General features: G+C 44.4%; 1 protein-coding gene across 1 annotated transcript in view; it reads right to left on the minus strand.

Moving 5' to 3' along the window:
* Nucleotides 1-15080, minus strand: part of LOC124021679 (unconventional myosin-XV-like) — a gene marked incomplete at its 3' end in the record, with an annotated part of 187428 nt that overhangs the window by 25413 nt on the left and 146935 nt on the right. The window contains 4 exon segments of the mRNA XM_046336788.1: nucleotides 8231-8487; nucleotides 10241-10315; nucleotides 10513-10624; nucleotides 13810-13951. Of these exon segments, the coding sequence (XP_046192744.1) occupies nucleotides 8231-8487; nucleotides 10241-10315; nucleotides 10513-10624; nucleotides 13810-13951 (586 nt within the window).

Raw genomic sequence — 15080 nt, forward strand, 5'->3', positions numbered from 1 at the left:
AACCCCTCCTAAACAACAGCAACATGTATACAGTAGTACAGTTGTACAGAACGCTCTCGTTGACCTCTAGGACCTCATCAAACCCCTCCTAAACCACAGCAACATGTATACAGTAGTACAGTAGTACAGAACGCTCTCGTCGACCTCTAGGACCTCATTAAAACCCCTCCTAAACCACAGCAACATGTATACAGTAGGACAGAACGCTCTCGTCGACCTCTAGGACCTCATCAAACCCCTCCTAAACCACAGCAACATGTATACAGTAGTACAGTAGTACAGAACGCTCTCGTCGACCTCTGGGACCTCATCAAACCCCTCCTAAACCACAGCAACATGTATACAGTAGTACAGAACGCTCTCGTTGACCTCTAGGACCTCATCAAACCCCTCCTAAACCACAGCAACATGTATACAGTAGTACAGTAGTACAGAACGCTCTCGTTGACCTCTAGGACCTCATCAAACCCCTCCTAAATCACAGCAACATGTATACAGTAGTACAGAACGCTCTCGTTGACCTCTGGGACCTCATCAAACCCCTCCTAAACCACAGCAACATGTATACAGTAGTACAGTAGTACAGAACGCTCTCGTCGACCTCTAGGACCTCATCAAACCCTCCTAAACCACAGCAACATGTATACAGTAGTACAGAACGCTCTCGTTGACCTCTAGGACCTCATCAAACCCCTCCTAAACCACAGCAACATGTAACAGTAGTACAGAACAGACCTCAGGACCTCATCAAACCCTCCTAAACCACAGCAACATGTATACAGTAGTACAGAACGCTCTCGTTGACCTCTAGGACCTCATCAAACCCCTCCTAAACCACAGCAACATGTATACAGTAGTACAGTAGTACAGAACGCTCTCGTTGACCTCTAGGACCTCATCAAACCCCTCCTAAACCACAGCAACATGTATTCAGTAGTACAGTAGACAGAATGTTCTCGTTGACCTCTGTGACCTCATCAAACCCCTCCTAAACCACAGCAACATGTATAAAGTAGTACAGTAGTACAGAACGCTCTCGTTGACCTCTAGCACCTCATCAAACCCCTCCTAAAACACAGCAACATGTATACAGTAGTACAGAACGCTCTCGTTGACCTCTAGGACCTCATCAAACCCCTCCTAAACCACAGCAACATGTATACAGTAGTACAGAACGCTCTCGTTGACCTCTAGGACCTCATCAAACCCCTCCTAAACCACAGCAACATGTATACAGTAGTACAGAACGCTCTCGTCAACCTCTAGGACCTCATCAAACCCCTCCTAAACCACAGCAACATGTATACAGTAGTACAGTAGGACAGAATGTCTCGTCGACCTCTAGGACCTCATCAAACCCCTCCTAAAACACAGCAACATGTATACAGTAGTACAGAACGCTCTCGTTGACCTCTAGGACCTCATCAAACCCCTCCTAAACCACAGCAACATGTATACAGTAGTACAGAACGCTCTCGTCGACCTCTAGGACCTCATCAAACCCCTCCTAAACCACAGCAACATGTATACAGTAGTACAGTAGGACAGAATGTTCTCGTCGACCTCTAGGACCTCATCAAACCCCTCATAAAACACAGCAACATGTATACAGTAGTACAGAACGCTCTCGTTGACCTCTAGGACCTCATCAAACCCCTCCTAAACCACAGCAACATGTATACAGTAGTACAGAACGCTCTCGTTGACCTCTAGGACCTCATCAAACCCCTCCTAAACCACAGCAACATGTATACAGTAGTACAGAACGCTCTCGTCAACCTCTAGGACCTCATCAAACCCCTCCTAAACCACAGCAACATGTATACAGTAGTACAGTAGGACAGAATGTTCTCGTCGACCTCTAGGACCTCATCAAACCCCTCCTAAAACACAGCAACATGTATACAGTAGTACAGAACGCTCTCGTTGACCTCTAGGACCTCATCAAACCCCTCCTAAACCACAGCAACATGTATACAGTAGTACAGTAGTACAGAACGCTCTCGTCGACCTCTAGGACCTCATCAAACCCCTCCTAAACCACAGCAACATGTATACAGTAGTACAGAACGCTCTCGTCGACCTCTAGGACCTCATCAAACCCCTCCTAAACCACAGCAACATGTATACAGTAGTACAATTGTACAGAACGCTCTAGTTGACCTCTAGGACCTCATCAAACCCCTCCTAACCACAGCAACATGTATACAGTAGTACAGTAGTACAGAACGCTCTCGTCGACCTCTAGGACCACATCAAACCCTTCCTAAACCACAGCAACATGTATACAGTAGTACAGAACGCTCTCGTCGATCTCTAGGACCTCATCAAACCCCTCCTAAACCACAGCAACATGTATACAGTAGTACAGAACGCTCTCGTCGACCTCTAGGACCTCATCAAACCGCTCCTAAACCACAGCAACATGTATACAGTAGTACAGAACGCTCTCGTCGACCTCTGGGACCTCATCAAACCCCTCCTAAACCACAGCAACATGTATACATTAGTACAGAACGCTCTCGTCGACCTCTGGGACCTCATCAAACCGCTCCTAAACCACAGCAACATGTATACAGTAGTACAGAACGCTCTCGTAGACCTCTAGGACCTCATCAAACCCCTCCTAAACCACAGCAACATGTATACAGTAGGACAGAACGCTCTCGTTGACCTCTAGGACCTCACCAAACCCCTCCTAAACCACAGCAACATGTATACAGTAGTACAGTAGTACAGAACGCTCTCGTCGACCTCTAGGACCTCATCAAACCCCTCCTTAACCACAGCAACATGTATACAGTAGTACAGTAGTACAGAACGCTCTCGTCGACCTCTAGGACCTCATCAAACCCCTCCTAAACCACAGCAACATGTATACAGTAGTACAGAACGCTCTCGTCGACCTCTAGGACCTCATCAAACCCCTCCTAAACAACAGCAACATGTATACAGTAGTACAGTTGTACAGAACGCTCTCGTTGACCTCTAGGACCTCATCAAACCCCTCCTAAACCACAGCAACATGTATACAGTAGTACAGTAGTACAGAACGCTCTCGTCGACCTCTAGGACCTCATTAAAACCCCTCCTAAACCACAGCAACATGTATACAGTAGGACAGAACGCTCTCGTCGACCTCTAGGACCTCATCAAACCCCTCCTAAACCACAGCAACATGTATACAGTAGTACAGTAGTACAGAACGCTCTCGTCGACCTCTGGGACCTCATCAAACCCCTCCTAAACCACAGCAACATGTATACAGTAGTACAGAACGCTCTCGTTGACCTCTAGGACCTCATCAAACCCCTCCTAAACCACAGCAACATGTATACAGTAGTACAGTAGTACAGAACGCTCTCGTTGACCTCTAGGACCTCATCAAACCCCTCCTAAATCACAGCAACATGTATACAGTAGTACAGAACGCTCTCGTTGATCTCTGGGACCTCATCAAACCCCTCCTAAACCACAGCAACATGTATACAGTAGTACAGTAGTACAGAACGCTCGTCGACCTCTGTGACCTCATCAAACCCCTCCTAAACCACAGCAACATGTATACAGTAGTACAGAACGCTCTCCTTGACCTCTAGGACCTCATCAAACCCCTCCTAAACCACAGCAACATGTATACAGTAGTACAGTAGTACAGAACGTTCTCGTCGACCTCTAGGACCTCATCAAACCCCTCCTAAACCACAGCAACATGTATACAGTAGTACAGAACGCTCTCGTTGACCTCTAGGACCTCACCAAACCCCTCCTAAACCACAGCAACATGTATACAGTAGTACAGAACGCTCTCGTTGACCTCTAGGACCTCACCAAACCCCTCCTAAACCACAGCAACATGTATACAGTAGTACAGTAGTACAGAACGCTCTCGTCGACCTCTAGGACCTCATCAAACCCCTCCTTAACCACAGCAACATGTATACAGTAGTACAGTAGTACAGAACGCTCTCGTCGACCTCTAGGACCTCATCAAACCCCTCCTAAACCACAGCAACATGTATACAGTAGGACAGAACGCTCTCGTCGACCTCTAGGACCTCATCAAACCCCTCCTAAACCACAGCAACATGTATACAGTAGTACAGAACGCTCTCGTCGACCTCTGGGACCTCATCAAACCCCTCCTAAACCACAGCAACATGTATACAGTAGTACAGAACGCTCTCGTTGACCTCTAGGACCTCATCAAACCCCTCCTAAACCACAGCAACATGTATACAGTAGTACAGTAGTACAGAACGCTCTCGTTGACCTCTAGGACCTCATCAAACCCCTCCTAAATCACAGCAACATGTATACAGTAGTACAGAACGCTCTCGTTGATCTCTGGGACCTCATCAAACCCCTCCTAAACCACAGCAACATGTATACAGTAGTACAGAACGCTCTCGTCGACCTCTAGGACCTCATCAAACCTCTCCTAAACCACAGCAACATGTATACAGTAGTACAGTAGTACAGAACGCTCTCGTCGACCTCTGTGACCTCATCAAACCCCTCCTAAATCACAGCAACATGTATACAGTAGTACAGAACGCTCTCCTTGACCTCTAGGACCTCATCAAACCCCTCCTAAACCACAGCAACATGTATACAGTAGTACAGAACGCTCTCGTTGACCTCTAGGACCTCACCAAACCCCTCCTAAACCACAGCAACATGTATACAGTAGTACAGAACGCTCTCGTTGACCTCTAGGACCTCACCAAACCCCTCCTAAACCACAGCAACATGTATACAGTAGTACAGTAGTACAGAACGCCTCGTCGACCTCTAGGACCTCATCAAACCCCTCCTTAACCACAGCAACATGTATACAGTAGTACAGTAGTACAGAACGCTCTCGTCGACCTCTAGGACCTCATCAAACCCCTCCTAAACCACAGCAACATGTATACAGTAGTACAGAACGCTCTCGTCGACCTCTAGGACCTCATCAAACCCCTCCTAAACAACAGCAACATGTATACAGTAGTACAGTTGTACAGAACGCTCTCGTTGACCTCTAGGACCTCATCAAACCCCTCCTAAACCACAGCAACATGTATACAGTAGTACAGTAGTACAGAACGCTCTCGTCGACCTCTAGGACCTCATCAAACCCCTCCTAAACCACAGCAACATGTATACAGTAGTACAGAACGCTCTCGTCGACCTCTAGGACCACATCAAACCCTTCCTAAACCACAGCAACATGTATACAGTAGTACAGAACGCTCTCGTCGACCTCTAGGACCTCATCAAACCCCTCCTAAACCACAGCAACATGTATACAGTAGTACAGAACGCTCTCGTCGACCTCTAGGACCTCACCAAACCCCTCCTAAACCACAGCAACATGTATACAGTAGTACAGTAGTACAGAACGCTCTCGTCGACCTCTAGGACCTCATCAAACCCCTCCTAAACCACAGCAACATGTATACAGTAGTACAGAACGCTCTCGTCGACCTCTAGGACCTCATCAAACCCCTCCTAAACCACAGCAACATGTATACAGTAGTACAGTAGGACAGAATGTTCTCGTCGACCTCTAGGACCTCATCAAACCCCTCCTAAAACACAGCAACATGTATACGGTAGTACAGAACGCTCTCGTTGACCTCTAGGACCTCATCAAACCCCTCCTAAACCACAGCAACATGTATACAGTAGTACAGAACGCTCTCGTCGACCTCTAGGACCTCATCAAACCCCTCCTAAACCACAGCAACATGTATACAGTAGGACAGAACGCTCTCGTCGACCTCTAGGACCTCATCAAACCCCTCCTAAACCACAGCAACATGTATACAGTAGTACAGTAGTACAGAACGCTCTCGTCGACCTCTGGGACCTCATCAAACCCTCCTAAACCACAGCAACATGTATACAGTAGTACAGAACACTCTCGTCGACCTCTAGGACCTCATCAAACCCCTCCTAAACCACAGCAACATGTATACAGTAGTACAGTAGTACAGAACGCTCTCGTCGACCTCTGTGACCTCATCAAACCCCTCCTAAACCACAGCAACATGTATACAGTAGTACAGTAGTACAGAACGCTCTCGTTGACCTCTAGAACCTCATCAAACCCCTCCTAAACCACAGCAACATGTATACAGTAGTACAGTAGTATAGTAATATACTAGTACACCAGTACATTAGTATGGCAGTACAGTAGTATAGTAGTATATTAGTACAGTAGTATACTAGTACAGTAGTATAGTAGTACAGTAGTACAGTAGTACAGTAGTATAGTAGTATAGTAGTATAGTAGTACAGTAGTACAGCAGTACAGCAGTACAGTAGTATAGTAGTACAGTAGTATAGTCTTATAGTAGTGTATTAGTACAGTAGTACAGTAGTATAGTAGTACAGTAGTATATTAGTACAGTAGTACAGTAGTATAGTAGTACAGTAGTATATTAGTACAGTAGTACAGTAGTACAGTAGTATAGTAGTATAGTAGTATAGTAGTGCAGTAGTATAGTAGTACAGTAGTATATTAGTACACTAGTATATTAGTACAGTAGTAGAGTAGTACAGTAGTATAGTAGTATAGTAGTATAGTAGTATAGTAGTGCAGTAGTATAGTAGTATAGTAGTACAGTAGTATAGTAGTACAGTGGTATAGTAGTATAATAGTATAGTAGTACAGTAGTATATTAGTACAGTAGTATAGTAGTATAGTAGTACAGTGGTATAGTAGTGCAGTAGTATAGTAGTATAGTAGTACAGTAGTATATTAGTACAGTAGTACAGTAGTATAGTAGTACAGTAGTACAGTAGTATATTAGTATATTAGTATATTAGTACAGTAGTACTGTAGTATAGTAGTACAGTAGTACAGTAGTATAGTAGTATAGTAGTACAGTATTACAGTAGTATATTAGTACAGTAGTATAGTAGTACAGTAGTATATTAGTATAGTAGCACAGTAGTATAGTAGTATAGTAGTACAGTAGTACAGTAGTATACTAGTACAGTAGTATGGCAGTACAGTAGTATACTAGTGCAGTAGTATAGTAGTATATTAGTACAGTAGTATACTAGTATAGTAGTATACTAGTACAGTAGTATACTAGTGCAGCAGTATAGTAGTATACTAGTATAGTAGTATACTAGTACAGTAGTATACTAGTTCAGTAGTATAGTAGTATATTAGTACAGTAGTACAGTAGTATATTAGTACAGTAGTACAGTAGTACAGTAGTATAGTAGTATAGTAGTACAGTAGTATACTAGTACAGTAGTATATTAGTACAGTAGTACAGTAGTACAGTAGTATAGTAGTACAGTAGTATAGTAGTATAGTAGTATATTAGTACAGTAGTACAGTAGTACAGCAGTACAGTAGTATAGTAGTACAGTAGTATAGTAGTATAGTAGTATATTAGTACAGTAGTACAGTAGTATAGTAGTACAGTAGTATATTAGTACAGTAGTACAGTAGTACAGTAGTATAGTAGTACAGTAGTATATTAGTACAGTAGTACAGTAGTATAGTAGTATAGTAGTATATTAGTGCAGTAGTATAGTAGTATATTAGTACAGTAGTATACTAGTATAGTAGTATACTAGTACAGTAGTATGGCAGTACAGTAGTATACTAGTGCAGTAGTATAGTAGTATATTAGTACAGTAGTACAGTAGTATATACAGTAGTACAGTAGTACAGTAGTATATTAGTATATTAGTATATTAGTACAGTAGTACAGTAGTATAGTAGTTAGTACATATTAGTAGTATATTAGTACAGTAGTACAGTAGTATATTAGTATATTAGTATATTAGTACAGTAGTACAGTAGTATAGTAGTACAGTAGTACAGTAGTACAGTAGTATAGTAGTACAGTAGCACAGTAGTATATTAGTGCAGTAGTATAGTAGTACAGTAGTACAGTAGTATAGTAGTATAGTAGTACAGTAGTATATTAGTACAGTAGTATAGTAGTACAGTAGTATATTAGTATAGTAGCACAGTAGTATAGTAGTATACTAGTGCAGTAGTATAGTAGTATACTAGTACAGTAGTATACTAGTGCAGTAGTATAGTAGTATATTAGTACAGTAGTACAGTAGTATACTAGTACAGTAGTATGGCAGTACAGTAGTATACTAGTGCAGTAGTATAGTAGTATATTAGTACAGTAGTACAGTAGTATACTAGTACAGTAGTATGGCAGTACAGTGGTATTGTAGTAGTGTGTGTATCAGTGTGTACCTCCAGGGTGGGGTCTATCTGGTGTACTACAGTGTGTGTATCAGTTTGCACCTCCAGGGTTGGGTCTATCTCGTGAGCGGCCGCGCTGGACGCCACGGCCACAGCCATAGCTGATGTCACGGCAACCCGCCCTGCTCCTCCTTTAAGCTCCGCCCTGCGGTCAACCGGGATGGACAGGAAGTCTGGGGGCGGCGACGGGACGGACACAATCTGTCGGGAACGCCCTGCACGACCAAACACCCCTCCAAACTGCCAACCTGGTAGAACAACAGACAGGGGAAACACACACAGGAGAGACGGATGGAGAGATGAGGTGGAGGAAGAGGAGAGAGATGAGGTGGAGGAAGAGGAGAGAGATGAGGTGGAGGAAGAGGAGAGAGATGAGGTGGAGGAAGATGAGAGAGATGAGGTGAAGGAAGATGAGAGAGATGAGGTGGAGGAAGATGAGAGAGATGAGGTGGAGGAAGATGAGAGAGATGAGGTGAAGGAAGAGGAGAGAGATGAGGTGGAGGAAGATGAGAGAGATGAGGTGGAGGAAGAGGAGAGAGATGAGGTGAAGGAAGAGGAGAGAGATGAAGAGGAGAGAGATGAGGTGGAGGAAGAGGGGGAGAGAGATGAGGTGAAGGAAGAGGAGAGAGATGAGGTGGAGAGAGATGAGAGAGATGAGGTGGAGGAAGAGGAGAGAGATGAGGTGGAGGAAGATGAGAGAGATGAGGTGGAGGAAGAGGAGAGAGATGAGGTGAAGGAAGAGGAGAGAGATGAAGAGGAGAGAGATGAGGTGGAGGAAGAGGGGAGAGAGATGAGGTGAAGGAAGAGGAGAGAGATGAAGAGGAGAGAGATGAGGTGGAGGAAGAGGAGAGAGATGAAGAGGAGAGAGATGAGGTGGAGGAAGAGGGGAGAGAGATTAGGTGGAGGAAGAGGAGAGAGATGAGGTGGAGGAAGAGGAGAGAGATGAGTTGGAGGAAGAGGAGAGAGATGAGGTGGAGGAAGAGGCGAGAGATGAGGTGGAGGAAGATGAGAGAGATGAAGAGGAGGAAGAGGAGAGAGATGAAGAGGAGAGAGATGAGGTGGAGGAAGAGGGGAGAGAGATGAGGTGAAGGAAAGGAGAGAGATGAAGAGGAGAGAGATGAGGTGGAGGAAGAGGGGAGAGAGATGAGGTGAAGAAAGAGGAGAGAGATGAAGAGGAGAGAGATGAGGTGGAGGAAGAGGAGAGATGAGGTGAAGGTGAGGAGAGATGAGGTGGAGGAAGAGGAGAGAGATGAGGTGGAGGAAGAGGAGAGAGATGAGGTGAAGGAAGAGGAGAGAGAGATGAGGTGGAGGAAGAGGAGAGAGAGATGAGGTGGAATAGGAGGGGAGAGATGAAGAGGAGAGAGATGAGGTGAATGAAGAGGAGAGAGAGATGAGGTGGAGGAAGAGGAGAGAGAGATGAGGTGAAGGAAGAGGGAGAGAGATGAAGAGGAGAGAGATGAGGTGGAGGAAGAATGGAGAGAGATGAGGTGGAGGAAGAGGAGAGAGATGAGGTGGAGGAAGAGGAGAGAGATGAGGTGGAGGAAGAGGGGAGAAAAGCGAGATGAAGTGGAGGAAGAGGGAGAGAGATGAGGTGGAGGAAGAGGGGAGAGATGAGGTGGAGGAAGAGGAGAGAGATGAGGTGGAGGAAGAGGAGAGAGAGATGAGGTGAAGGAAGAGGAGAGAGAGAAGAGGTGGAGGAATAGGAGAAAGATGAGGTGGAGGAAGAGGGGAGAGATGAGGTGGAGGAAGAGGAGAGAGATGAGGTGGAGGAAGAGGGGAGAGATGTGGTGGAGGAAGAGGGAGAGAGATGAGGTGGAGGAAGAGAAGAGAAAAGCGAGATAACGTGGAGGAAGAGGAGAGAGAGATGACGTGGAGGAAGAGGAGATGAGGTGGAGGAAGAGGAGAGAGAGATGAGGTGAAGGAAGAGGAGAATGATGAGATGAGGTGAAGGAAGAGGAGAGAGATGAGGTGGAGGAAGAGGAGAGAGAGATGTCATCTCACCAAAGTCTGGCGTGTCTCTCTTCATCTCCTCCAGAAACATCACCTTCTTCCTCACAACAGAGCCGTAGCTGTATCCTGTACACACACACACACACACACACACACACACACACACACACACACACACACACACACACACACACACACACACACACACACACACACACACACACACACACACACACACACACACACACATAGTTATAATTAGAGGACGTATGTGTGTAGGGCTGTGATGTCATCAGTGTGTATGGGGAGGGGGCGGGGCTCACCCTTTTCCAGTCCTTCCGTGACTTGCAGCCTGATGATGTCACCTTTATGGAAAGCGAGCAGAGGACGCTCGTCTGTCACGAAGTTACGCTCTGCTACCACATACTCAGAGTCCTGGAAGAGGAGGGAGGGGAGAGGGGAGGGCGGAATAGGAGGAGGGGGAGGGAGGAGGGGAGAGGAGGGGAGGGAGAGGGGAGGGAGGGGGAGGAGGGAAAGGGGGGGAGGGCGGAATAGGGGGAGGGGAGGGGAGAGGGGGAGGAGGGGGAGGGGAGGAGGAGGAGGGGAGGAGGAGGGGGGGAGGGAGGGGGAGAGGAGGAGGAGGGAAAGGGGGAGGGTGGAATAGGAGGGGGAGGGGAGAGGGGGAGGAGGGAGAGGGGGAGGGGGAGGGGAATAGGAGGGAGGAGGAGGGGAGAGGGGGAGGGAGAGGGGGAGGAGGGGGAGGGGAGGAGAGGGGGGAGGGGGGGAGGAGAGGGGAGGGAGGGAGGGGAGGGAGAGGAGGAGGGAGGGGAGGGAATAGGAGGGAGGGGGGAGGAGGGGGAGGGGGAGGAGGGAGAGGAGGAGGAGGGAGAGGGGAGAGGGGGAGGGAAAGGGGGAGGAGGGGAGAGGAGGAGGGGGGAGGGGGAGAGGGGGAGGAGGGAGAGGGAGGAGGGAGGGGGAGGGAGAGGAGGAGGGGGAGAGGAGGGGGAGGGGGAGAGGGGGAGGAGGAGGGGAGAGGAGGAGGGGGGGAGAGAGGGGGAGGGCGGAATAGGAGGAGGGGAGGGGAGGAGGAAGAGGGGAGGAGGGGTAATTTATATTTCCGATAACAAAACAACAAATCCACTTATCAGAGATATTAAATGGTAGAGCCACATCCCTTATCAGAGATATTAAATGGTAGAGCCACATCCCTTATCAGAGATATTAAATGGTAGAGCCACATCCCTTATCAGAGATATTAAATGGTAGAGCCACATCCCTTATCAGAGATATTAAATGGTAGAGCCACATCCCATTATCAGAGATATTAAATGGTAGAGCCACATCCCTTATCAGAGATATTAAATGGTAGAGCCACATCCCTTATCAGAGATATTAAATGGTAGAGCCACATCCCTTATCAGAGATATTAAATGGTAGAGCCACATCCCTTATCAGAGATATTAAATGGTAGAGCCACATCCCTTATCAGAGATATTAAATGGTAGAGCCACATCCCTTATCAGAGATATTAAATGGTAGAGCCACATCCCTTATCAGAGATATTAAATGGTAGAGCCACATCCCTTATCAGAGATATTAAATGGTAGAGCCACATCCCTTATCAGAGATATTAAATGGTAGAGCCACATCCCTTATCAGAGATATTAAATGGTAGAGCCACATCCCTTATCAGAGATATTAAAGGGTAGAGCCACATCCCTTATCAGAGATATTAAATGGTAGAGCCACATCCCTTATCAGAGATATTAAATGGTAGAGCCACATCCTTATCAGAGATATTAAATGGTAGAGCCACATCCCTTATCAGAGATATTAAATGGTAGAGCCACATCCCTTATCAGAGATATTAAATGGTAGAGCCACATCCCTTATCAGAGATATTAAATGGTAGAGCCACATCCCTTATCAGAGATATTAAATGGTAGAGCCACATCCCTTATCAGAGATATTAAATGGTAGAGCCACATCCCTTATCAGAGATATTAAATGGTAGAGCCACATCCCTTATCAGAGATATTAAATGGTAGAGCCACATTGTTTGTGTTGAATTGTGTTTCTAGTAGTGTGTTAGTATTTAGTATTGTGTTTCTAGTAGTGTGTTAGTATTTAGTATTGTGTTTCTAGTATTGTGTTTCTAGTAGTGTGTTAGTATTTAGTATTGTGGTTCTAGTAGTGTGTTAGTATTTAGTATTGTGTTTCTAGTAGTGTGTTAGTATTTAGTATTGTGGTTCTAGTAGTGTGTTAGTATTTAGTATCGTGTTTCTAGTAGTGTGTTAGTATTTAGTATTGTGGTTCTAGTAGTGTGTTAGTATTTAGTATTGTGGTTCTAGTAGTGTGTTAGTATTTAGTATTGTGTTTCTAGTAGTGTGTTAGTATTTAGTATTGTGTTTCTAGTAGTGTGTTAGTATTTAGTATTGTGTTTCTAGTAGTGTGTTAGTATTTAGTATTGTGTTTCTAGTTTCGTGTGTTAGTATTTAGTATTGTGTTTCTAGTAGTGTGTTAGTATTTAGTATTGTGTTTCTAGTAGTGTGTTAGTATTTAGTATTGTGTTTCTAGTAGTGTGTTAGTATTTAGTATTGTGTTTCTAGTAGTGTGTTAGTATTTAGTATTGTGTTTCTAGTAGTGTGTTAGTATTTAGTATTGTGGTTCTAGTAGTGTGTTAGTATTTAGTATTGTGTTTCTGGTAGTGTGTTAGTATTTAGTATTGTGTTTCTACCTTTTTGACGTCAGTAATAAAGTAGTGTGTTAGTATTTAGTACTGTGTTTCTAGTAGTGTGTTAGTATTTAGTATTGTGTTTCTAGTAGTGTGTTAGTATTTAGTATTGTGTTTCTAGTAGTGTGTTGGTATTTAGTATTGTGTTTCTAGTAGCGTGTTTCTAGTAGTGTGTTAGTATTTAGTAGTGTGTTTCTAGTAGTGTGTTAGTATTTAGTATTGTGTTTCTAGTAGTGTGTTTCTAGTAGTGTGTTAGTATTTAGTATTGTGTTTCTAGTAGTGTGTTTCTAGTAGTGTGTTAGTATTTAGTATTGTGGTTCTAGTAGTGTGTTAGTATTTAGTATTGTGGTTCTAGTAGTGTGTTGGTATTTAGTATTGTGTTTCTGGTAGTGTGTTAGTATTTAGTATTGTGTTTCTAGTAGTGTGTTAGTATTTAGTATTGTGGTTCTAGTAGTGTGTTAGTATTTAGTATTGTGGTTCTAGTAGTGTGTTAGTATTTAGTATTGTGGTTCTAGTAGTGTGTTAGTATTTAGTATTGTGGTTCTAGTAGTGTGTTGGTATTTAGTATTGTGTTTCTGGTAGTGTGTTAGTATTTAGTATTGTGTTTCTAGTAGTGTGTTTCTAGTAGTGTGTTAGTATTTAGTAGTGTGTTTCTAGTAGTGTGTTTCTAGTAGTGTGTTAGTATTTAGTATTGTGGTTCTACCTTCTTGAGGTCAGTAATAAAGTAGTGTGTTAGTATTTAGTATTGTGTTTCTAGTAGTGTGTTAGTATTTAGTATTGTGGTTCTAGTAGTGTGTTAGTATTTAGTATTGTGGTTCTGGTAGTATGTTAGTATTTAGTATTGTGTTTCTGGTAGTGTGTTAGTATTTAGTATTGTGTTTCTCACCTTCTTGATCTCAATGATGAAGCAGTCCACGATGTGTTTGACCTGTGGAGCCTTGGCTGAGAACAGAATCAGCTTCTCATTGGTCAGATTAAACTCCAACATGTTCCCTGAAGGTACGGTCAGAAAAAGGATGTCTGCGTAGCTACGGAGAAAGAGAGACACCGTAACTATGGAGACACATGAAAACAGAATAACTAAGGACAAAGAGAAATAACGTAGCGTAAGGTAGTAGTAGGGTTAGAGGTACGTAGTGTAAGGTAGTAGTAGGGTTAGAGGTACGTAGTGTAAGGTAGTAGTAGGGTTAGAGGTACGTAGTGTAAGGTAGTAGTAGGGTTAGGGGTACGTAGTGTAAGGTAGTAGTAGGGTTAGAGGTACGTCGTGAAAGGTAGTAGTAGGGTTAGAGGTACGTAGTGTAAGGCAGTAGTAGGGTTAGAGGTACGTAGTGTAAGGTAGTAGTAGGGTTAGGGGTACGTAGTGTAAGGTAGTAGTAGGGTTAGAGGTACGTCGTGTAAGGTAGTAGTAGGGTTAGGGGTACGTAGTGTAAGGTAGTAGTAGGGTTAGAGGTACGTAGTGTAAGGTAGTAGTAGGGTTAGAGGTACGTAGTGTAAGGTAGTAGTAGGGTTAGTGTTAGGGTTAGAGGTACGTCGTGTAAGGTAGTAGTAGGGTTAGGGGTACGTAGTGTAAGGTAGTAGTAGGGTTAGAGGTACGTAGTGTAAGGTAGTAGTAGGGTTAGAGGTACGTCGTGTAAGGTAGTAGTAGGGTTAGAGGTACGTAGTGTAAGGCAGTAGTAGGGTTAGAGGTACGTAGTGTAAGGTAGTAGTAGGGTTAGAGGTACGTAGTGTAAGGCAGTAGTAGTAGTAGAGGTACGTCGTGTAAGGCAGTAGTAGTAGTAGAGGAACCTACGTGTAATGTCGTAGTAGGGTTAGAGGTACGTAGTGTAAGGTAGTAGTAGGGTTAGAGGTACGTAGTGTAAGGTAGTAGTAGGGTTAGTGTTAGGGTTAGGGGTACGTAGCGTAAGGTAGTAGTAGGGTTAGGGGTACGTAGTGTAAGGTAGTAGTAGGGTTAGAGGTACGTAGTGTAAGGTAGTAGTAGGGTTAGAGGTACGTAGTGTAAGGTAGTAGTAGGGTTAGTGTTAGGGTTAGAGGTACGTCGTGTAAGGTAGTAGTAGGGTTAGGGGTACGTAGTGTAAGGTAGTAGTAGGGTTAGAGGTACGTAGTGTAAGGTAGTAGTAGGGTTAGAGGTACGTAGTGTAAGGTAGTAGTAGGGTTAGG

This window comes from Oncorhynchus gorbuscha, unplaced genomic scaffold, assembly GCF_021184085.1.
Source record: "Oncorhynchus gorbuscha isolate QuinsamMale2020 ecotype Even-year unplaced genomic scaffold, OgorEven_v1.0 Un_scaffold_1159, whole genome shotgun sequence".
NCBI lineage: Eukaryota > Metazoa > Chordata > Actinopteri > Salmoniformes > Salmonidae > Oncorhynchus > Oncorhynchus gorbuscha.